The following is a 25,393-nucleotide window of genomic DNA, read 5'->3' on the forward strand; positions in this document are numbered from 1 at the left end:
ATCTTAGTTTACTTGTGTAAGGTATTATTGTGCATGCCAAAACTGTAGTAAATTTCACCATTTCCCCTCCTTTTTTCTGACTGGATGCTTATGAACTCGACATATCCGAAGGGCAAATGAGGCCCCCGGATTAAAACATAATTAGCACCGGTTACATCTGATGAAGCAGTAAAATGCAGTGTAGACATCTCCATACCTGTTTAAGTACACCAAAAGTGTTCATTCTCAATAGAACATGTAGAAACATGATACTTCAGTGTAACTTTGACAGTTGAAAACACAATCCAACAATGATATTTTTCATCATATTGGATAAGATAAAATAAATGAATCCTTAAATGGGGATTTTAGGAGAATGATTAAAACCTAATCCTGTGATCGTTACTAGTAAATGTTCGGTGATTGTATCAAACCAACTGAACTATTTTTTACTTCGAATATTATATAGCGACACAAAGTAGTTTTAAATCAAGGGGCCTTATTTGCCCCACTTCAATGGGGGCAAAGAAGGCCACAACAATGTTTAATGCTCATTAATATGCAAATGGATTGATTATATAGTTCTCATATTTCTAGTGCCACAATGTAGGTCTACTGTAGACCTAATATTAGACATCTAATCACATTTCTGCGGGTATGCATTAACAAGATATTAATGTAATTATGAAAAAAGGTGGCCTTGTCCCACTCTCCCTATACTTTGTAAGTTATGACATTTAAAAAACTTAACCTTGGTTAAGATTTCGATATCGATTCCCCCAACATGGTCTAAGTTCATTGACCCTAAATGTTCTTTGACCTTGGTCATGTGACCTGAAACTCAGGTAGCCTAGCTGTTCAGTAATACTGTATTACCCTTATATGTCAGTTTCCATGAATTAAGTCCATATATACTTTTTGTCTCACCTGCATAGCAGAGTGAGACTATACATGCTATAGGCGCCACTTTTCCGACAGCGGCGGCGGCGTCAACACCAAATCTTAACCAAAGGTTAAGTTTTTGAAATGACAGCATAACTTTGAAAGTATATGGACCTAGTTTAAACTTAGACATAAGATTAATCAAGTATTACTGAACATCCTGCTTGAGTTTCAGGTCACATGACCATGGTCAAAGGTCATTTAGGGTCAATGAACTCTCAAAAGACTGTTGAACTTTACAGCAATATTCATATGATATCATCATATGAATAATGCTGAAAAGTTCATTATTATTGAAGGAGAAATAAGATTGAATATGAAATTATATATATATATTTTTTATTTTTACAAAACAGATCAATGCACAATACATGTATCGAAACATGACAGGCGACGATGCCACAGTTTAATATTTACTCTGTATTTCACAGTACCCATTATAGAATCAAATGTTTTTCCCCAAAGCTTTTTTTTTAAGACTAGCCAAACGTGTTTAGGGTATGTTTTTTTCCCCAAGCTTTTTCCCTGAGGTCATATTTTGGCGACAACTTGTTTAGGGGCCAAAATGTGTAAATAAAGCCCGCGAAAAACTTGTTTAGGGGGTCATTTTGCACACAGAGAAAAACTCGTTTGGGGGGTGTTTGGAAATTCCTTGGTCACGCTTGTGTAAAGCAATATATTTACCCCCCCCCCCCGGATAGGAACATTAATTCCTGCCAATTTATTTTGCTAAATGACTCAATATAGACAAAATATGGTATTTTTAATGAGAAGCTATTTGATTGTGGTTTAGTTGACGCATTTAATCCGGGCAAGCGATTGTCAGTATTTGGTTGGCCAAGTTTGAAAGGTGAGGTTCCGGAGGATGTGTATTAGCAAGGGCAAGTTGTCCTTTGCTCATATCCCATGCATCAAGAAAATGAAACTCTGGATAAGATTTGAGGATACGTCTCAGAGCTTCTTCATTGTCTCGTGCGTAGTGATCATTTAAGTACTGTGTTCTAGCACCGTAGTTATTCTGGGTATTTCCACCTTTAAACATGACAATTGCCTTTGGGTTTCTGTTGAGTAGCCTCCTTGCAGCTTTGGCGATGGCTGTTATCCGCTGCTCATAAAAGGATTTATACAGCGGTTGAAAATGGGACCAAAGGCAGATGACAACGATGGCCTTCTCGTTAGACCTTATGCTATCAAGTTCTTTGGTGACGAATTGAAGCCTTTCCAACTTATGCCATTGAAAGTTTCGAATTGGAATATGATGAAAATTGTAAACTAAGTGTATGTCGTGTTGAGCAATGTGGGTTTCATCCCTATCCACCCAATGGCCTTCTCTGTGGGTACCGACTAAAAAATGAGTCACTTTAGTATACACCTGTCTGATTGTCGAATCACCAAAGAGGTAGAAATGTTTTCCAGTCATACACTTAATGCACCAATCTTTGTCCAGAAAGATAGGACTGACTTTGCAAAGTGGTGGAAACCATCGACCATTCTGATAGAATCCCGCCACCCAAGGTACATCTTGAAAGCGGTCATGCTGCTGGCCACATGATGGTAGACGTGCAATTCGTTCTTTAAGCAAAGTTTCCGATTGGCTGGTCACCGTCACGTGACTAGGAAGACCCGTGATGGGAGCAAAAAGTCTATGAAGAGAAAAGGATAAAAAAAATGAGAGTGAATTCTCAGAGAAGCTTAATTGTCATCATGTCGCAAACAGATATTTCACCAAATTTAATGAACACAAACCTGACATTTTCTCCTCCCGGCTCATACATGTATTCCAATTTTGTCACCGGCTTGACAAAAAATGACTTTTCTCTAAAGCTGAACTTGATGGTTTGGGATAAATAAAATAGCATTATAGAGGCAATACATGCGCTCTTTATAAGTGGAATTATTGTGTATTCATTATTTCATTGCTGGGAGTTGAAAAACACATGCCATTAAACTCTGTATACATACACGGCTGTGGGTACCAATATCAAGGAGTTACTAACATTGGTTGTATAGTTGCTGATTCGTTTAGCCGTTTTAGAGTAACATTAGAGAGTTTTCGCAATCACGACGCGGCCGCTCTCTACAACCAATATTCATTTGAAAATACAAGTCATATCAAAATGGAGAGCCGAGAGGGTTTTGTCAAAAGTTGGTGGACTGGGACAGCAGATCATCCGATGGATTGCACCAGACGAACAATTGCAAAGATGTCGTTGTCCAGAGTCAAGAGACTCCGATGCTGTCCCGGTCCACCAAGTTTCGACAAAAGCCTCTCAGCTCTCCATTGTGATTTTACTTGCATTTTCAAAAGAATTGGTACGTTGTACAGAGCTGCCGCGTAGTGATCATGACTGTGATTGCGAACACCGTTATTCTTCAACCATATTCCGCCTTGCAATTTCGTTTTCCAATTCCACGTACTTATCACAGAGCACATTATTACTGGGTGCGTTTTAATTTCTACATAGGCGCTTAAACAAACGTGAGCAATACATGAAACGGGGCATATCATGAAAGTTGTCAGCAGCCAGCACTGACTAAATTGTCAGCGCTGACATTATCGGTTAAATCCTTAGATTTGATTGGGTCAGAAGCTCTGGCCTCTGACTGTTACTATAGTAACTGTCGGAGAAAGACAACATGTCACTGCTGGTAACTTTCGTGATTAGAAATATTTTTGGATATTGTATAAAATCTGCCAAAATTAGATTTTGGCTTAACAGAACACCGCTAATGTTTTGATATCCTCGTACGCATTATTCTTCCCCTCAATATATACAGTATATATATTTTTTTATTCATTATGCCATTGTTATAGGCCTATACACTCCCAAGAAATGCCCAGAAATTACCGAAGAACGACAGACGTCCTCTTGCTAAATCCTTGGTCCTCTATATTTTTGTTGAACCGCCATTCCTGTGTTTTAAACTGGGTCCAATCTTCGCAAGAAAGCATATCCGATTTAGGTCGCTGACAGAACCATGTTAATCCCACACTAGGATCAGATAAGTTACACTTGGAAATCTGTATAGGCAAATATGGGATTAAGGAAAGGATGATGATGATGATGGTAGTGGTGGTGGTGGTGGCAACCGCGTAGCAAGGATTTAATTTTGGAGGGGGCGGTTAGTGCACGCGAAGCGTGCCAACACTTACAAAGCGCGCGAAGCGCGCTCCCTAGAGGGAGTGTGCAGGGAGGGGGCAGTTCACCCCAGGGAGGGGGGAGTTCACCCCTCCCACGCGAATGCGACTACTTAGTTGTGCCACCTCTCGCATTAAGTCGTACAACATTGAACAACACTCACACGATGATCGCCCGACCGATGGTACGATCTGATGCGAGTGAATCGGTCGTATTTGATCGCGTTTGAATGGACAACGGCACCTGAATGGAGGTCGAGTGGTCTAAGGCCCCTTTCATAATTGAGTACGACCAGTTTACGACCGTCTGCAACAGTTTTTTCTTTTAGTTGCACGATCGATCTCTTGGTGTCTTGCGGGCACTCGCAGTCGTTGTAGATGATCGCACGAATTCGAAGTGGTCGTGACTGGTCGCATCTGAACTTTGAACATGTTCAAAATCCAAACGCGATCAAATACGATCGATTCACTCGCATCAGGTCGTACCATCGGTCGGGCGGTCATCGTGTGAGTGTTGTTCAACGTTGAACGTATGCGAGAGGTGGCACAACTATAAGTAGTCGCATTTAGTCGACCGGAGGTCGTAGAACACTTGCACATGTGCTAGCGACCTACATAGACCAGTCTTACGACTTGGTGTGATAATATAGGCCATAAGACTGTTGCAAGACTGTCGCAACACGGCTTACAACATTGCACGCATGTATGCGACCGTTCCTCGGTGTTAGAAAATAGGAGTTAAGAATAAATAAAAGAAATGGCAGAAAATATAAGAAAAAATGTAACATACTGCACGAAATTAAAAGGGCAAGATAAGTTTATATTTTTGTCTTTTAAAACATAAATCAAACTTTTCCGAAATAAAACCTAGAGAAAATAGGGTAAACATGTAAAGGGCATTCCTCCCTCAACAAATAGGCCCGCATACTGAATTCGGGTTTGATTAAGGATAGCTATAAATCTGTAATGGTGCAGGTTTAATTTATTAGCTCATTCAAACATCAGGATATGTACATACGCGCACCTAGCTCATTGCAGATTGGCTGACAGACCATTGGAAGCCCCAAGCTATGGCTGCTATATTAGTTTTGCTCTAAGTTCAAATTGGTATATACCTCACATAAATCACACGAACACTCGCACTTGTTTCATTCAAACGTACGAGCAATCGCATAATCTCACGTCGACTCTCACGACTATGCAATCACTCGTCCAACTATTGAGACTGATATCAAACCACTCGCAATCTTTCGTGCAACACTCGCATGTGATCGCACGAGCACAATACGAGCATATGCGACTTACTCGTGTAACGGGGTTTACTGGTTGTTTTTGTTGTACGGCAGCTGTTGCGGTGACCCGACAATTGCTCCGCCGACAATTGCTACGCAAAATAAGACAACTGCTCCGGACAATTGCTCCGCCGACAGTTGCTCCGCCGATATTTGCTCCGTCGACACTTGCTCCGCCGATATTTGCTCCGCCGATATTTGCTCCGCCGAAATCTGCTCCGCCGAAATTTGCTCCGCCGACATCTTCTCCGACTATACGACAATTGCTCCGCCGACATCTGCTCCGATTATACGACAAGTGCTCCGCGACAATTGGTCCGCCGAAAATTGCTCCGCGACAATTGCTCCACCGATATCTGTTCCGCCGACATTTGCTCCTTCAATATTTGCTCCGCCAACATCTGCTCCGCCGAAAATGGCTCCGGCGTAAATTGCTCCGATAATGCGACAATTGATTTATTTATTCGTACTTTCATGCGCATAACAATAATAGCACAGGCCGAAGGCGTCAATTTACAAATTTGTATATTATAATATATTGCAAAGTAAACTTAAACTATGCTTGCATGATAATACACAGGGGCCGCGGAACGGTTTTCAAAGTGGGACTCTGAGTCAAAAGTGGGGGGCTGACCATGCTAAAAATCACAATCATATGGTAATTTTTACGCTTTTGCACACGGTTTTGGAAAAAGTTTTTTTGGGGGAGGGGCTGAAGCCACCCAGTCCCCGGTTCCGCGGCCCCTGATACATAACATAGAAAGAAATAGAAAAAAGGGATAAGCACAAAGGAGGGATAGATATTCTTAATTCTTATTCATGGGGGGGGGGGGGAGCATTTGTGTAAGTTTCATTACGCGCCTGGTGATTGAAATGAAAAAAAAATACGCGTTTTCATGTAATTATTATGACAGTACAAACTTTTTTAGATATACCCCATTCTTAGCGTCAAAATCGCTCTGGCGATATATGCTCCGAAGTGGAGATATTTGCTCCAGGTGAAATTCAACGGTACCCCACCTTATTTGTCGAAAACCTGTACTGTAGTCACGCAAAATGTTTACTGTCGGCAAATATTGTCCCACACAAACCTGACCAAGACATTCAGTAAGTAAACATTAATATTCATGAAAATACCAACTTGTGAAAGGCTATACTTCTCGGCACACCCCTCCACTCTGGTTTCCATATCCTATCGTATACACAGTGCTCTGGTCTCCACATCCACATCATGCAATATACACCGTAGAATTTTAGATAAATATGATAATATATAATAGTGAGTTGCTTTTGCGTTTTATGTTGATCATGATTGTTTTCTTCACTGATAGAAAAAAGGATAATTAAGTTTAAAAAAGATCCATAAATAAAATCCATAAAAAATTATGGTCCGCCAATAGTCGAATTATATTCATTATGATGTTATAATGTAAGTAACAATTTGTTGTTGATGGGGAATATAATTTTACACGTAGTTTAAAAAATAAAACAAATCAATCAAACAAGATTTTTATACCTTCATCTGTATATGGCCGCCTATGTATTTTCCAAGAATGAACTTTATGAGAAGAAAACGTGTGTTCATGTACTTATTATCATTATCATTGTATCACCATTATCATCATCAGCATCATTATCCTCATCTTCATCATCATCATCGTCATCACCATCACCACCATCATCATCATCATTATCATCATTATCATCATTATCATCATCATTGTTATCATCATCATTATCAACATCATTATCACCACCATCTTCATGACTGTGGATGTGGAAGTGTTGTTGTTCTCTTTAAACATCATACATTACCTCTGCCGTTGCACATCTCGGGCAACCGTTGCCAAGGACCAAATGTTGGCCCTTACATCATCCGTTGCATCGAGTAAGTGGTTTCCGATCAGCTGCGTGGTAGGGCCAGAGTTTATATCTTGGCCGCCCTTTTCAGCCCCTGCCTTATTACCTGCAGCACTGCGGCGCGAGACTGATCCGGCGGGTGATTATGGGCAACACGCCCCTGGGGGTTGCCATAAGCTGGTGGTCCATCTGTGGTTATTGCCCCACTACAATGGGAACTCCGCTGAAATTCGCACTGCCAGCGAATTTGTCCCGTTTGTACTGTGTAGGCTTCTTTTTTTACGTAAAGAAACCCTTCATGTCCGAGTTTGACCCCCCCCCCTCTTCACGTAGACGTACACGCTGTGTAATGAAAATAACCCCCCCCCCCCTTCCGGCAACGCGGTTTAACACGCACGCCTATATCCCATCATACGTTCCTCGACCCTCCTAGAAAAAAAGGCGCAGTGGGGCGCCCCAGGTTCCAGGGAATATCATGGGCGTCCAATGGCGTATAGATGGGGGCGGCTTGGGGGCCATGTGCCCCCAAATGTTTCACGACCAAGAAAAAAAGAGAACAAGAAAGAAAATGAAATGGAAAGGGTGAAATATGGTATATCATTTTCTGGATATTATGTCAAACTCTTTAAAAAAAAAAAAGATTTCTGTATTAAAAATGTCAAACATTTTTCTCGCTCGCTTCGCTCGCTCGCATCTTTAAAAAACTATAGTTCCATCAGCCATTTTGGCTCATTATGCCACTGTGAACGTCAAACCAGTAGGCCTATAAATGATCCCAGCTCGCATATCGCGCTATTAAGTAAGATACGGAACATGATTGTGCGGTTTTTTTAATGTTCCGTTTTCATAACCAATGAAAAAAAAAGTTTCAGCTTAGCTCCCCCATAATTTAATTGGCGAGATACGTATCCTTTTGATTAATTTCTGGAACAGATATCAAATAATATTGAAATATTTTTAAAAGATGAAAGGAAGGAATATGAAATATAATATAAATAATAATACTGCTATACTAATAACAATAATGTTAATGTATTTTAAAGACGACTCGGCGATTTAAAATGATTTATTAGTCGGCGGACAAAGCCAGGTCATAAAGTTGGTTATAATTTGGGTTGGCGCGGTTGACGAGGCGACGCGTCATGAGCGCGCCAGTCTGTATTGTTAATGCGCAGAATGACAATAATCGGTACTGGGCGCAAGAAGTGCGCGCTTTGGTGAAGGCGCGAAAAATCCTTCGTTTTAGTCTTGGCTTTCAACGGAGATGAACGTGCGAAAGATTCGCTTGTAAATTTTCCCACCTCCCCAACAACCACCAATGAAAACTTTACGTTTAATCACAATACAATGGTGGAACATTGTTTAAACACATGCAATGGAGATGGTTGAGAATCAGGGTGCTTTGAATATCAGCAGGGTTGATTTATGATTTTTGAAATGAAATAGCTGGTTTATAATCGTCAGATAACAATGTATTGAAGTTGGAAAATACTTTATATTCATGAATTAAATGTTCTGTTGATCTATATAGCGAAACACGAATACAAATCCGGGGGCAGTTTGCCTGGTCGCACAAACATCCAAACAATGTTGCGATTGTCGTGCATTTAGAAATGTGGGCCGTAAGGGAATTTTCTCCTGACCTATTTTGGTTGGTGGTCAGGTGGGTTTTCTCCCTTACCCGTTTTTGGTATTGAGTGTTCTTTATAGTTAATCATTAAATTATTTGAGTTGGCATAGATTTATATCGGCATGACATGTTTTTTAATCGAAAGGGTTCATTTTTGCAAGGTGTTTAAGGCATTGAATGATATTTTCGCTTCGTTTTTGTACATTTTACACGTTTATGCCATGTATGTTGATTAATGTTTTATATTGATTCGGGTCCGCACTCGTAACCTCGACGAAGGTATTGATTTATTTGCGTTTACATAGTACTTTATAGGAGCGCTATTGTAACATGATTGTTTGTCACGCTTTAAGTTTCAGTTTAGGCCTCACCTGATCTCAAAGGCGGGGAGGCTGGTATTCGGTATACATTTATATTTTTCGTGAAATTTAGGCCTCACCCAAGTTCTCATGCGGGAAGTCTGGTATGTGTATATGATATGATATATATATATTATATATGATAAGTATGCCATCTGTAATCCACCGATTTGCCGATAGTTAATAGCTGTGCTGGTATTCCTGTCCGGCTGGCAGAGAACCAGTGGGAAGCAGCCGCAAAATTTAACGTTGATTTTCTGGGAGGAGGGCCTTCTAGCCGGGGGTTTAACCCCCCTTCGGGGAGCTAAAACAAGGCTATCGGTTGGTTCCAGACATACATGTATGTAACTCTCTAATCAGAGGTATTGTGCATATTCATGTTTCATAGTTATGTCATTGTGACACCAGAATTCGAAAAGCGTTCATGATCTCTGCTTAATAAAGCCACGACATAATCGCACATTATTTTGTTATTTCATTTTGTTCGACGAGAATAATAATAATAATGAAAATAGTAATAGTAATAATAATAATTATGACAATCACCTGGTTATCTATAATGCGCTTGAGACATTGTATGTATCTAAGCGCTTACATATTTATCACCCCGGTCATCATTTTAATCAGCTATTCCCGCACACAACGTGTGCACATCCTCCACTCCCTGGGGAGTATTCCAGCCTGCCACCGATGAGGCGCACACAAAGCAGGACAAGCTACAATGACTTTCACATCTTACAATAAATTTAGCATGCACCTGGGTAGAATGGCAAAGTGTGGATTAACGACTTGCCAAAGGATGCTTCACCGCGGTGGGATTCGAAAACACGACCCTTTATAGGCCCCCTCACACCTAACCGAATTGCCTGAAATATGCCTTGCGATAGCTGGCGAAAGGCATTTTTTTTACAAAATCGTTTTCAATGGTAGCTGATAGTAAATCATATTTACCCTTCGTGTTTGGGTTCGTACACCTTCTTAACTAACAGCTGCGATTATTCAGATTCGCGGGGAAATTTTGAACATGTTTAAAATTTCCCGACGAATTGAAAAATCGTTGGTCATCTGTTTGAATTCGCATCTCTTATTTAGTCTGCGGTAATCGTTCGTTTATCATCTTTATCATTCGTGTTTTATCGTCATGCATAGTCCCTCATCGCGCTTATGCCAAAGTGGACCGATCTCGAAAGAACCCTTAACCATGTTAAAGGCCCCCTCACACCTACCGAATTGCCTGAAATATGCCTTGCGATGGCTGGCGAAAGGCATTTTTTAAAATCGTTTTCAATGGTAACTGATAGTAAATCATATTTACCCTTCGTGTTTGGGTTCGTACATCTTCTGAACTAACAGCTGCGATTATTCAAATTCGCGCGGAAATTTTGAACATGTTTAAAATTTCCCGACGAATTGAAAAATCGTTGGTCATCTGTTTGAATTCGCATCTCTTATTTAGTCTGCGGTAATCGTTCGTTTATCGTTCGTGTGTTTTTGTCGCGCATAGTCCCTCTTCGCGCTTTTGCCAAAGTGGACCGATCTCGAAAGATCCCGTAACGAAGCAACACGATGTCACAACGAACAAGATTGCCTGATCTATTCCCTCGTCTTCGTTTCTGATCGCACGCCATATCAAACCATTGCTCACTGTTCCTTCGTCTTATTGGGTTATATCAACCATTCGCTCGCCTTCGGCTGCAATTTTCTCAAAGAGGTGAACCGAAAAATCGATATCCTCTGCATGTCATATTCATCCTTCGCTTACCGTTCGTTGATAAAATTTGACAATAGTTACTACGTCACCCTTCGTCCGCCTATGTTCGGTCAGGTGTGAGGGGGCTTTTAAGTACAAGCCAAGAGTCAGAACCGCTACACCACACCACGACGCTTCCACTTTAAACTTTTGTCTTTAGTTAGGACTAACCCTAAAAAGAATAATAATAAAAATCCGCTTTTAGCGGCTTATTGGCGAAAATGTGGATGAAAGTGTCGTTTCACCCCCAACCCTATTGGCGAAAGCTTGGTCCACTCCTTGCATATGTCTCAAGTTCACGATCACAAAATGTCCCTTTTCTGGTAAATATATCCAAAATATTCATTTAGCGCATCGCGCTTTCATTTCTTTTACGAGATATTCCCCCCCGAGATATGCTTCATGTTTACAATAAAAAAAAAAGCGTATAAATGTCCCCTTTCCAGGTCAATAACAGCTCGCGCTCCGTGCATGCTCGCATTATAAATTCAGTGAGATGCGTATTGGTTTTCATGAATTTGTAACTATATTATTACTGGTATATATACTATTGTCTTTTAAAAATAACATTATTTGTTTAGACGTTATGAGAGAGATACATACTCATTTAGTAAAATATATTCATATTGTCGTTATTGCACAGAATAGAAAAAAATATAACCGAAGTCTAGTTTTATAGTAACTCGCCAGTAGCGTAATGAGCCCCCCAAAAAATGGAGGGGGCCAGACAAGGATGACATTTCCTTTATTCTTTTTTCTCCATTGGTAGGGAGAATGGGGGGGGGGGATATGTGACCCCTAGCACGCCCCTCCCCCATCTGTAAGCCAGTGATGATCATGCTTTCGTTTGAAACAAATTGAAAGAAAAAAAGGTGCAAGGGTAGATAAGACCCAAGACGTAATAAAAATTATTGATAAAAATATTCATAATTATAATGCTGATAAAATAATATACAATAAATCAAGCGGTCACCAATGAAAATAAACAGCGTGAAAGAACAAAACCAGAAAGAGGGAGAGAGAGAGGGGGAGGGGGAGCCCGCGCGAATGTGGTGTATAAGTTGCTGGAAAGCAGAAGAGATATTGTGTCCAGCACCCCCCCAAAAAAATTCTCTCCCTGCTCAAGACCGGAGTAAAACCAATGATAATAATATATCGAAAAAAATCCAATTTCAATGGGTAGTGCGTCATTCCCCTTCTCCGTTATAATTTGTCAAGTGGCAGCGGCAGGGAGGACAATTTGTTTTTTTGAAGCAGAAAGCTGTGATGATAGGGGGAGAATTAAATACATAAAACATTAACGAATAACAAGAACGAAACAACAACAAAACAATTTGTATAAGGATAAATTTCTTATCATTTTACATAGACCAACTTGGAGAAATAAGATGTTCATGCAATTGTCGTATAATCGGAGCACATGACGGGGGAGCAATTGACGGCGGAGTAATTGTCGTATAATCGGAGCAGATGTAGGCAGAGCAATTTTCGGCGGAGCAGATGTCGGAGGAGCAAATATCGGCAGAGCAATTGTCGTATAATCGGAGCAAATATCGACGGAGCAAGTGTCGACGGAGCAAATATCGACGGAGCAAATGTCGGCGGAGCAACTGTTCGGAGCAATAGTCGGCGGAGCAGTTGTCGTATTTTGCGTAGCAATTGTCGGCGGAGCGGTTGTCATGGAACCGCTGTTGCAACTGTGAAAGCCTCTGTGCGATCTTATGAGAAGAATAGCGATTGATGCATGTGGCAGCCAAAAGGTCGCAAATGGTCGTACTTCAATTGTGAAAGGGGCTTAAGGCGCGTGACTATACATGGAAATTCCGTGGTTCGATCCCCGGCCGCGGCACCTATGCCCGTGAGCAAGGCATTTAATGTATATACAATGCTCTTTTATCCTGATTTCAAATAAATGGAAAACTATATGCATTATTGGTAACTAGGTGTGCACTTGAAAAAAAGTTTGGAATTTGAACATGTTCAGATGCGACCAGTCACGACCACCTCGAATTCGTGCGATCGTCTACAACGACTGCGAGTGATCGCAAGACACCAAGAGATCGATCGTGCAGCAACAAGAAAGAACTGTTGCAGGCGGTCGTAAACTGGTCGTACGTCAATAATTGTGAAAGGGGTTTAAGCTAAGCGCCCCTTAACACAATCTCCCAAGTACAGTACAACCCGCCCGCTCGCTCGCACGAAACCAAGCGCGAACTAACCTACGAGTTAAGCCCCTTTCACAAATGGTGGTGCGACTACAACCGTTGCGATTGTGTGCAATATATATCGCAAACGATCGCAAGAGCGATTGTAAAGGCCCCTTAAGTTGTCAATGGTCGAGTGTATATAGAAAAGCCAACAGCTGATAGACGGACAGAGATTGAATTATCGCGGGCCATGGCCAGTGAGAGCGAAATTAGATCAATGTCGAAACAACGGGCGTAAAAAAGTGCGAAAGTCAAACGATTATAAATTGATACCCTAAGCGTCAAAAATAAAATTTGTAATTAGCATTGAAGCTGAAAAACACCCCCTTTTTAAGGAAAACCTCGACGACGTCGAAGGGCTGAAAACCCTTTTCGACGCTTTTTGTGGACGCGTGTGCGTCATACGTGATATGATGAGTGACACCCCCGGGTACAAAAATTGTTATAATCCTGAAATATGAGTGAATTACCGAATGGTCAACAGGAACATGGCCACACTCAACATTCTCCTCAATCTGCTTCCCGCCTAGCCCCTTGCTGAATTTACCAAGGTAGGTCTCTCGAGGCTGAAGTGTGTCCCTGAGGTTTTGTAGTTCGAACACAGCTTCGCTGGGTAAAGCCAATGTGACATTGATGCGGACATTCCCGGACCACTTTAGAGTAAAGAAGGCACTGTACTTTCCATTCCCAAGGTCAATGACCTCACCATCTGACCCAGAGCCTGCGGTGAATGAACTGTTTTGGGTGAAGATCTTGGCACGGAACAAATCTCCGCCGTAAGTCTTTGACTCGTTGTAACCGTTCCGGGCTTCTATCAACAGTTCAAGTTGGTCGCATACTGCGTATATTTCCTTGGGATTGACTATGGTGAATCGGGAGAAGGTAGCATTGGTCGTATCCATTGATGTAACCCATTGCCTGGGCGTAGCTGGGGGATAAGAGAAATGGGGAAAATGTCTCCTTTTTTGATTGGGACATAAAGGGTGATGCCGCAAGGTTTCATTTCCTACAGACCACGTATCGAACAGGTTAGAGATGGCCATCTGTAAATAAATCAATCACGTTAATCAATAGGAGATAATTACCGAAACAATGAGCTCCGTTGCAACAGGGAAGCTTAAACGAGAAAAGTACACCATGAACGTATAAAAAAAAACTTTCATAATAATGAAACCTCTTGAAAAGTTAGAGGATCGAGGCATTGCTCTGCATTTTCATTTTGCATACAATTACTTTCGGGCACCTTAAAGCATAGTCCCACAAGAGCCTGTAGAAGGTACCCCCGCCCTTATCTGTAGCTTGACTATTAAGATATCGTGCTTTTCGGAGCCCCAATGTGGTAAAATGTTGTTTTGGCTATGTATTTTTTTCCTTTAAATCACTTAGAGACAAAAGAGTAGGCTTTTCTCTATCAGCTACATATAAAGAAGTTAGGGCAGCATAGCAAAGCCTACCCCCTCAGGGGGCTGCCAAAGTCACCCAATCCCTTTTTCGTATTTTGCCCATTTCTCGGAAAATTCGCCATTTTGGAGAACCATTGAGGCAAAAGGTGTTTCTGCTTTGCAGTAAAGCCCTTTTATTGTTTTGTAACCTCATGGAGATGACAAAGTAGGATCTTCTTTATCCGCTACATATAAAGATGTGCTGGCACACCAAAGCCTTCCCCCTTCAGGGGCTGCCGAACTCTCCCCACTTTTTTTGCCCTTGTTCCCTCTTTATTGAAAAAAATGCAGTGTTTGAGCCCCCATTCAGGCAAAAGGGCATATGGTAAAGCTGTAGTTTTGATTGTGGAAACCACTTGCAAATGAAATAATAGGCTTTTTTTTCTATCAGCTACATGTAAAAAAATGCTGGCACATCGACTTCTACCCTCTTCAGAGGCTCCAAAATTGGCAGATTTTCCCATATAATTGGAAAAATACGGAAAAGGGGTGGGTGAATTTGGGAACCCCCTGAGGGGGATAGGCGTTGCTGCGCAAGCACTTATTAGCAGCAGATATGCTTCAACGTGCCAGCACTTCTTTATATGTAGCAGATAGAGGAAACTCTACTCTTTTGTATCCATATAGTTTCAAAACAAGAAAAGTGGCTTCTCTATATAGCAGAAACGCTTTTTGCCTCAATGGGGGTTCCAAAATGGCATATTTTCCCATAAATGGGTAAAATACGTAAAAGGGGTGGGTAGCTTCGGCAGTCCCCAGAGGGGGTAGGCTTTGCTGTATACCAGCACTTCTTTATCTGTAGCAGATAGAGGAAACTGTACTCGTTCGTCTCCATATTGTTTAAAAACAATAAAAGTGGCTTTTCTACATAGCAGAAACACTTTGAAAATAATGAATTTTCATTAAAAAAAAATCCAAGAGGGCCTCCAAAGATATCAATTTCGAACCCCGTGGACATCGTGGGACATGATTTTGCAAAGGGAACATCAAGATTCATTAACTAGACACTTAAGGCAATACAAAAACGTTGATTAAAAATATATTATGATGGTGCACAGGAACTCCCATTTCCGACTCGACTACAATAATGCAGTCATACATGGTATAGGTTCGTTGTTGAAAACTAGGCTGAAAATGTAGCCTATAGACTGCCCAGTGGGCAATCAATCTTTACTGAAATCATTCATTTATTAGCAGAGACATAATGAAGATGAAAATATGCTGTTTTTTGAAGATTTGATATCATGTAAAATGCAGGAAACATCAATTAGGCATATCGTTCGCACACCTCAGCAATATGGTGAAATGGGCCCAAAAACGCACGATTTCTATGTACGCACCATATTAAAAAGGGGGCTGAAATCACAGCCTATAATGTCAATTTCAATTACTGACATATATTTTCTAAAATTAGAGATATAGATGAAGAGAACGATATTATGATTGACAGGAAATATATCAAAGAAAGTACACTAAAAAAGAAAATAAATTTCTGAATCGATTTTCGACAATTTTTGATGCAAGAAATCTCCCAAACGAATGATATGCAAATTTCATGACGTAATTTGCATATGTAAACAATAATTTCTGTTCGTGATATTTTGCATGTCTCTTTTGCACTACTTGAACAATATATTTTGAAAGTTTCATATAAAACAAGCATGGTTTGGCTGAGAAATTCTCCCTTGACTTCATGTTGTGTGTAGAATGTCTAAAAAATGGTGAAATAGGGCCATTTTGTAGTGACGTCATATATTACGTCATTTCGGCGGGAAAACCACGGATAAAACCCGGCAGCAATGCATTTTTGTAAACTTCAGGGTCCATGTCATCCAGCTATGGGGTCATTTGCTTGTCCGGCTTTTGGTTGAATAAATCTCATGGGCTGCCGGACAAATATACTTTCATAAGTTATGATGACATTTCAAAAACTTAATCTTCGGTTAAGATTTTGATGTTGATTCCCCCAACATGGTGTAAGTTCTTTGACCCTAAATGGCCTTTCACATTGGTCACGTGACCTAAAACTCTTGAAGGATATTAAGTAATACTTGATAACCATTATGTTTAATTTTCGTGAACTAGGCCAATGTATTTTTTAAGTTATGGTGGCATTTCAAAAGCTTTACCTTTGGTTGAGATTTGATGTTAACGACGCCGCCGCCGCACAGTGGGCCAGAATGAACCCAAAGTGCGCCAAAACCCATTATTCACAAATTTGTACGATTAAATTTGGTACGTAGGGGTAATTTCACCCGTAGAATTCAATAAAAGTACTTTCAAATATTGATGACGTCGTTAAAATACTGTTTTCTGATTGGCTGTTAACATTTGAGAAGAAATTACATGTTTCTAATTCTACAATAGGTTTCAAATTTTCAGAAACTAGTTTTAGAAAAATTTCAGCAATAATTAAAAATATTAGCAAACAGCAAACACACAAACAGGCAAACAAACAAGAAAAGTCTGTGCTCGGGGTACAAAATTAATAATTCAATTGGTGACTTGAGTATCGCTTAAAGAGGGCGCCCTACCATGAATCCGGAATTGTAAAATTCAAAGTGAAATTGTAAAAAAAAATGAAAAGGAGTATTTTCATTCCCTGGGTACAGTGATTAACCACACCTACATAAATTAAAATGGATTGATACCAGAAGTGGACAGTGAAATCTTTAAAATAATGATTCCAGTGATAAATAATAGAGGCCGGGTCCTCTGCAGGTTAATTAGTACAAGGCCCTACAAGGCCTACCTATTTCACCAAAAACGGCGTATACAAAGTTATTCCGAATCAGAATCTCTCTCTCTATCTCACCAACTATTATGTATTTGGTGAGAGGATCTTTTAGCATACTTTGAACATCAGGGGGAAGAGGCTGTGATTGTTGTACTCTTAAAAACTTGCTACTAATCACAATGTCACCTGTTACCATTAGTCTGTGGAAAACATATAAAGTCAATGAGAGTCATAAACCAAACAATCCTTGAAATGATAATATACACTTCCTTCCTGATCGATACTAACGATTATAGCAAATTTAGAATGAGCCAAGAGATAAAGGAATTCATACGTGTATGTGAAGTTACAAACCCTTTTGGGGGGATAAATACTAATAATGATAATGCAACTTATACATGTAATAGAGCCCACGTATATCCCATCTCTGTCCTATACACATTTCATATTTTGTCAGAAAACTGCGTGAGACCTATCACATCCCTAGTCATGTGTGTTATAGCGATATAGAGTAGCCCCTACTTGGTTGATGAACAACAAAACAAATATATATAATCTACCCGGGAATCTTACCTTAAGAATTAATCTTCTCAGGATGACAGCATATCAGATATGGAACACGGGATGGAACAGTTTGGCATAAAAATGAAGTTGTGTTACATGTATTATCATACAGTTAGTGGAATTGGAAATGAAAGCTTGCCTTTACGGATGTTTAACGAAAATATTTCAAAGGCAGACACCAGTCACAGGAGCCAGACACTTGAGCCAGACACCCCCCCCCCCCCTATTTCTCTCTCCCAGCACGCGACGGGGAGTTTGTTTCTTGGTTTGTTTAGTCACCCGCAACGTTCGGCACGCGCATAATGGGACACTAACTTGGAACGATTTTTGTGATAAATACGGCGAACATGTGGTTGAAAAATTGGTTATATCTCCAGAAAATGCACGTATATGCAGCTAAATGTGGTATCAGTGTAAAGCATAAACTATAACAGAGACCGTCATGGTATTTACAGCGCAGCAATCGGCAGCAATTTGTAAAAGAAATGCTCATGAAAAAAAAAGTTGCTAAAACCCCCCATTGTGAAATGGTTTCGTCCAAAATTGCCTCTGAAGGGATTATCATTTTATCTTGAAAATCTTTGATCACTTAAAACAATCATTCATCAAAGAGCACCGTGAATTAGAAATAAATTAAGCAATCCGTTTTGTTAAAACAGTGAAATATCTAAAACGTGTCATTTACACATGCGGTAGCCGTAAAGAGTCATTTCCCGGTAATATTGAATAAAAATGGGCAACTAAAAATCAATTTAATGGAGAAATATTGTATGGAGGCATTCTACAGGTTCTTATCTTTGCTTAGAACATGAAAAAAACAAAATTTGTTCCATGACCAAAAATTAGTTTTGGCGCACTTTTGCTCTCTCCTGGCCCACTGTGCGCCGTCGTCGGGAAAGCGGCGCATAATTATAGAATCTCGCTCTGCTATATGCAGGCGAGACAAAAACGGGACAACAAAAAGGAGAAATATACATAAATAGAAACATGACAGTTGCGGCCGAAAGAGAATAAACTAAATTATCAAGACAAATAAAATTGAACTGTGAGCCCCGTTGCATAAAAGTCATCACCATTATTACTTCGCCATCCAATGGCAACTACCATGGTGACGATAATAATCAGCCAATCAAAATCAAGGACTCCATGCATGCAATTTACCACTGGATGACAAGGCCACCACAACGGCAACCTTCATGCAACGAGACAGTGGTCTGAGAGGGTAAATTAGTTTTGAAGACCTCTGTCGGATATAAGTATAAAAAAAGTTTTCATTTTAAAGTTTTCGTGTTTTTTTAAAGAATGCAGTGAAGGGCTTTTGCCGGGGGGTTCTTTGTGTAGAGTATGCTCATGAATACAGTGTTGCAATAACGAATTGACTAATTGAGTCATGCATGGTGTCAGTGGTACAAGGTATAGCAATATAAAGACGAGGAGTGGACTTTTCATATTATGCTTTCTCAAGTTGCTATATTCAATGATTATTATTTTTTGTTTGGAAATAATAGATAGATGTTGTACCTCAATCACTGTATTCATAAAAAAATTGATACTGTTAAACAGAATAATGAGCAGTTATTCTAAAGGGATGGTCCGGGCTGAAAATATTTTTATCTAAATAAATTGAGTAAAATTCACAGAGCAAAATGCTGAAAATTTCATCAAAATCGGATAACAAAGAACGAAGTTATTGAATTTTGAAGTTTATCAATATTTTGTGAAAACAGTTATATGTACATCGTCATGAATATTCATTAGGTGAGCTGATGATGTCACATCCCCACTTTCCTTTTACTTTTGTTATTACATGAAATCACAAATTTTTCATTTTTCCAAACATGTGTAAATGGTGTGTCTCCATTCTGATGAAATAAGTTGCGGCAATAAATAACTGATGCACTTAATCAGTTGTCAATCCACTTGTTTTAGTTCTCGGTAGAATTTTTTTTAATAAACCTAATTTCATATAATAAAATACAAAAGAACAAGTGGGGATATGACTTCTTCAGCCCACCTAATGAATATTCATAAAGACATGCCTAGCACTGTTTCACCGGAACAATGCAAATCTTTAAAATTCAATAACTTTGTTACGGTATTGGTTATCCCATTTTGATCACATTTTCAGCATTTTGCTCTGTGAATTTTGCTCTATTTATTGAGATATAAATATCTCCAGCCTGGACCATCCTTTTAAAGCTAATGTTTAGAGTATAGGATTGACATAGATGCAGTACATGACTTTGGATTTCAATTAGAATAAGGTACGAGTAAAGAATAAATGTAAAAGGAAGACATCATTGTGAAGTACTTCTTCATATATATATCTTTAGGAGTGCCATATAACTAATGAATGAAATTCAATGAATTATGCCTGAACACTGTTAAAAAGTTAGCATGCATGCTAAGCATAGCATGGTCTAATATTAGTCCATACTTCAACTTCTTCTTCCTCCTCTTCTTCTTTTTCTTCTTATTCATCTTCTTCTTCTTCTTTTTTTCTTCTTCTCCTCCTCCTCCTCCTTCTTCTTCCTCTCCTTCTTCTTCTCCTCCTCCTTCTTCTTCTTCTTACACTTCTTCTTCCTCCTCCTCCTCCTCAGTGGCGTAACAGGCGGGGGGGCAGGGGGGGCAAGCTGCCCCCCCTGGCGAATTTTACCGGGAAAATAAAAGAAAAACGGGAAAAAGAAAAAAAGGAGAGAGAAAGAAAGGGAAAGGGGAAGGAAAGGGGAAAAGGAAAGGAGGAAAAGGAAAGGGAAAAGTGAAAAGAAAACGAAGAAAAAAATATTTTTTTCATGGAAAAGGAAGGAAAGCGGGAAAATCTACGAAAGAAGAACATTTGAGAAAGAACAAATCATTCCGAAATAGGCCTATGTAATGCGATAACACGGTGGGAAATAAATTAAAAGACGACAAAATGGCAAATAATAGCGGGAAACGAAGGTAGAATGTAATTAATCAAAAGCTAAATTGGAAAACAAAGAAAAGGGACAAGAAAAAAAAACATAACACGACCGGGCTGCCGATGATTGAAATTAAAGAGCGGAAAGAAAGATGAACTGCGTACAACATTGTGCTATAAGCTTGCTATATTTTATGCAAATAAGCTACCTGGGCTTTGCCCCAGACCCTACGCAGTAGGGGCTCTTCATATATAACCTTCAATTGGCTCTATAACGCCCCCCCCCCCGTTCAATAAATTTCAATCACTGGCATACAGGCGCGCGGGGGGGGGGGGGGCTTGGTTCCACACCCAAGAGGAAATAAAATAAATTATAGGAGACAACGTGTAATGAAATGAATGGAAACAATGAAATGTGTTATTTGCTGAATATAATGGAAAATCTATCACATAATTAGAATTTAATTTCAATAGTCAATTTTTTTCCAGCTCGCTTTGCACGCTGGCGACTTTAGCGCAATTGGGTTGAATAAATTTGTTGTGTAAAAGCTATATTCTGTATATGCCCGCGATTTGATTAAAATAGCGGCAATCTGCGAGGCTTAAATGGCTTTGATGTCAAGACCCCAACCGCACAGCACTGCGTATGGAATGGTTGGGTCATGGCCCCAAAAAGTTCTACAAACAAGAACAAAAAAAGGAGGAAAGAAAAGCAAAGGAAAAGTGTAGGATATGATTTTATTTACTGAATATAATGTCAAAAAATAGCTCAGAGTTAGATTATCATGAAAAGGTGATTTTTTCTCGCTCGCTCGCTTCGCTCGCTCGGGACTTATGTAAAGCAGCTTTTTAGCACATGTGCTATACTGCGCCCACAGTTCACAGTGGGGTTCAGACCACAAAAAAGGAATCTAAAGAGAGAAGAGTTAAATATATTATTCATTGGATATCATGTCAAAATCTATCACACAATTTGATTTTTGTATTAAAAAGGTCAAAATTTTTGCTCGCTCGCTTCGCTCGCTCGCAATTTTTTTAAAAGATAAATTCTGCCCGATACGCAATATCTGGCCTTCTCAAAATAGTCGCCTCATTACACAATTACGCCTGTTCATACCATGATGTGACCGGGAAATGTTTGGCTCTTGCCCCCCCTGGCCACCGACCCCTGTTACGCCGCTGCTCCTCCTCTTCTTCTTCTTACAATTCCTCCTCCTCCTCCTCGTCTTCTTCTTCTCCTTCCTCTGCTTATATCTCACCTGCACGTGCACCCACATCTGCACCACTTCACCTGACCCCTTTACCCTCTCCCCCCCTTTTTTTTTTCTTAACATTTCAAATAATTATGTGACATTATTATAGACCCATGAATTTTTCTCTACAATGGTTTTCATGTAGCTGCCTTCCTCTGGCTGCTATTCTCTCAAGCATTTTGCTTATGATAGCTAGCCACTGCATTTTATTTTATATATTATTGCTTACATGTATATCTATGTAAATTATTCTTCTATTATGTAATCGTCGCAATTTGTAATTATTTCATTTATTTTTGTATTTCTTTATATTCATTATGATTACTGTGTTTCATATATTGAATTTTCAATAAATGCAGAAACACCTGCAAAAAAAAAAAAAAAAAAAATATCGGAGATCAACAGCAGGATGCTGCTTAAAAAGTGTCCATCAGCAGTTAATGATTACAGAGAGGAAAGAGATGTGATACGGCTAATACGTAAAGTATAAACATTTCTGAACGCAATTGTTTTGAAATATGTAAATAACGTCGATAACATTATATTGGCTGTCTAAATTCGAATTACCTTTTTAAAGAAGCATTTACGCACTGTGTACATTTAGCATACTGAACATTGGAGGATTGTCTTCTCCGACCGATGAAATGAATCCACCCTCAATCCTCTTAAAGAATTTCGACCAGACTTACCTTTCCATTAGGCCGAGGTTTGATTTCTTTTAGACGATTCAGTACCCTAAATTCGTGGTTTCCCCAGTACCACACGTTCCCAATGATTCCAATAATGGCAGAAAGAAATAAGAAGCAGTATGGAGTATATCGCGTCATCTCAGAATACCTAAACATGATTGTGAACAAACAGAAAAATGCGTTAACTTCAAGAATCAACTAGGACGAATTTACGTGAAATCATCATATTTGCGATTTTCGGCACAGTGAGTTAGCATAATACATACCAAAAATGGCAGAGATTCGAGGAAACTGGAAAGACTGTGTTATCATTATTTTGTGAGCTAGCATTTTGCCATGGTCATTGTCAATAACACATGTCTAATATTCCAGCAATTAAATGCTTTCCTCTATTATAATGAAGATTTTCAGGTAGCATTACATGTAGATCACCAGACATAAATGACTTGTTTTCAACTAAACCAGTCGAATCTGAAAATATCATCCCGTTTCTGGCAACATATCACTTTATATCAGTCATTATTTAAGAAAATCAAACATTTCACCTTCTGTTAGTTGAAATATAATGGAAATGGTCAAATATGATTATGAATTATAACGTATTACTTTGGCTATATTATGAATATTCAGTTTAAGAATATGACAAAAATATGGTAGTTTCCATGGAAAGTCATAAAACAACCCTAAATAGCCATAGCCGGTAAAGAAATTTGTATTATTTTTCAGCTATGACCTTATTCTCTCGCAAAATAAGTTGAATTACTAATCTTGTATAGCGATATGCGCATATGATTATGCGTATACTTGCGTTTCATTCATTCATGGCAATGCGAACGACCACAAATTTGTATGCGCATGCATACTCCTATTTGGAAGACGCAGGTCATGAATATTCATTTTGGGGTCCGAAACTGCGGTGGGAAAAATAATTTCGCTGCCGGCGGTGGGTACCCATTTAACACCTGGGTGGAGAGTAGCAAAGTGTGGATTGACGCCTTGCCAAACGCTAAGATGTACTCAAAACTTAAGGGCGACCCTCTAGAAAAAAAAAAGCAGCGGCCGATCCGAAAATGTGGATGAAAATATTTTCCGCCTCATTTTTATTTGGAGAAAGCAGGATCGGTATACTACAAAATTCAGCTTGTGCTTTGCGCTCGCATTATTAATCTAGGCCTGACGAGTTACCATTATCTTGTTTGTAAGAAGAAAAAAAAACAACCCTAAGATGTACTCAAAAGTTTAGTCTTTCGCAAGGACTAACCCATCAAGAAAAGTAGCTTTTAGCGGCTGATCAGGAAAAATGTACTTGAAAAATGTTTTCCGCCCCCTTCCCTCCATTGGCGATAGCTGGATCTGCCTCGATATTATGTTTTATTCTTATGACTACAAAATGTGTCGTTATCAGGTCAATTATATCCAAAAATTTCTGCTCGCTCTTCGCGCTTGTATTGTTTTTTGTTTGTTTGTTTTAGTAAGACATGCATCATCTTCATTATATTTCTCGTAAATGTCCGTAAAATATCACTTTTTAGTTTAAATATATCAAAAATATTTAGCAAGTGCATCGTGTTTGCATTTACCACCGTCAAATTTTGCCTTTACATCCTTCTTAATCACATTTCTATTACCATTCACATTACATACTGTACATTAAGGTGTGTTAGTCATACCAACACAATCGATGCGAGAGGCTGATCCAAGCTATTGTATTATTTGAATGACATACCATTCATCACTTTGCAATCGTTTTCATGGGTGTGACTGCCACACTGAGGTTGCTTTTTGGCATCACTTTAGCGCAAAATCGCTTAATACATTCAGCATATTTTCCTTTTATCTGAAGCAAATGAAGATACTTATGGTGGCATGAAGCCTGCCAATATTCTCGTTGATACATCCTCTTTCATATCGAATGTTGAGATTGTGAATTTATTACTAACATTCATGATAAATCTGATCAATAACAGTGCATGTGCATTTTTTTTACCAAAAACATACAAATTTTGGCCAAAAGTCTTAATTCTTTCAAAATTTATATATCAACCGACTTTAAATCGAAGAATAAAGGGATTGTAGTAAATTCTACCAACAAAATAATATATAATTTCGCATTTTATTAAGGCCTATCTCCATTTTCTGGGTTGAAAATGTGACAAAATACATTAGTGTATCCAAGTCTCCGATATGCAGTAAAAAAGCAAAATTTCTGAAAATTGAATTTTCAAGTTTGAGACATTATAAGTTTGAGACTAAAAACGATATCAATTTGGAATTGATTTCGCTTAAAAATTGTATATTAGGAAAGTTTTCTAGAAATTTTTGAGGCGATTCCTTTATTTTCTTTAGATTTATTGTAAATCATGTATTTCGCAAATTTTCAATTTTTTGGAAAAAATTCTCAAAATTGCACTTTTCTTATCAAAATCTCAGCCGAATTAGCTTTTCATCACTCATGAATAGTATCAACTTGTAGAAATTTTTTTTTATCTTTCATATAACACTAATTTTGTGGCAAATGAATGTTTGTGTCGGAATCTATGTACGAAAAACCAAATCCCATGAATATGGCGGCCATTTTGGACGCCATCTTGAATTTGAACCCCATGGGACAATATTTCGTTTTGGGAACATCAAAATTCATTCAATAGACA

General features: G+C 39.2%; 1 protein-coding gene across 1 annotated transcript; it reads right to left on the reverse strand.

The window, feature by feature from the left end:
• Window positions 1-1,268: 1,268 nt before the first annotated feature.
• LOC129266401 (NXPE family member 3-like) lies at window positions 1,269-22,886 on the reverse strand. Its single transcript, XM_054904254.2, has 4 exons — window positions 22,743-22,886; window positions 13,629-14,201; window positions 3,771-3,943; window positions 1,269-2,564 (listed from the first exon to the last, which is right to left on the reverse strand). Exons 1-4 carry the CDS (start codon window positions 22,878-22,880, stop codon window positions 1,724-1,726), a joined length of 1,725 nt encoding a protein of 574 aa, XP_054760229.2. The 5' UTR covers window positions 22,881-22,886; the 3' UTR covers window positions 1,269-1,723.
• Window positions 22,887-25,393: the final 2,507 nt, after the last annotated feature.

This window comes from Lytechinus pictus, chromosome 1 (assembly GCF_037042905.1).
Source record: "Lytechinus pictus isolate F3 Inbred chromosome 1, Lp3.0, whole genome shotgun sequence".
Taxonomy (NCBI): domain Eukaryota; kingdom Metazoa; phylum Echinodermata; class Echinoidea; order Temnopleuroida; family Toxopneustidae; genus Lytechinus; species Lytechinus pictus.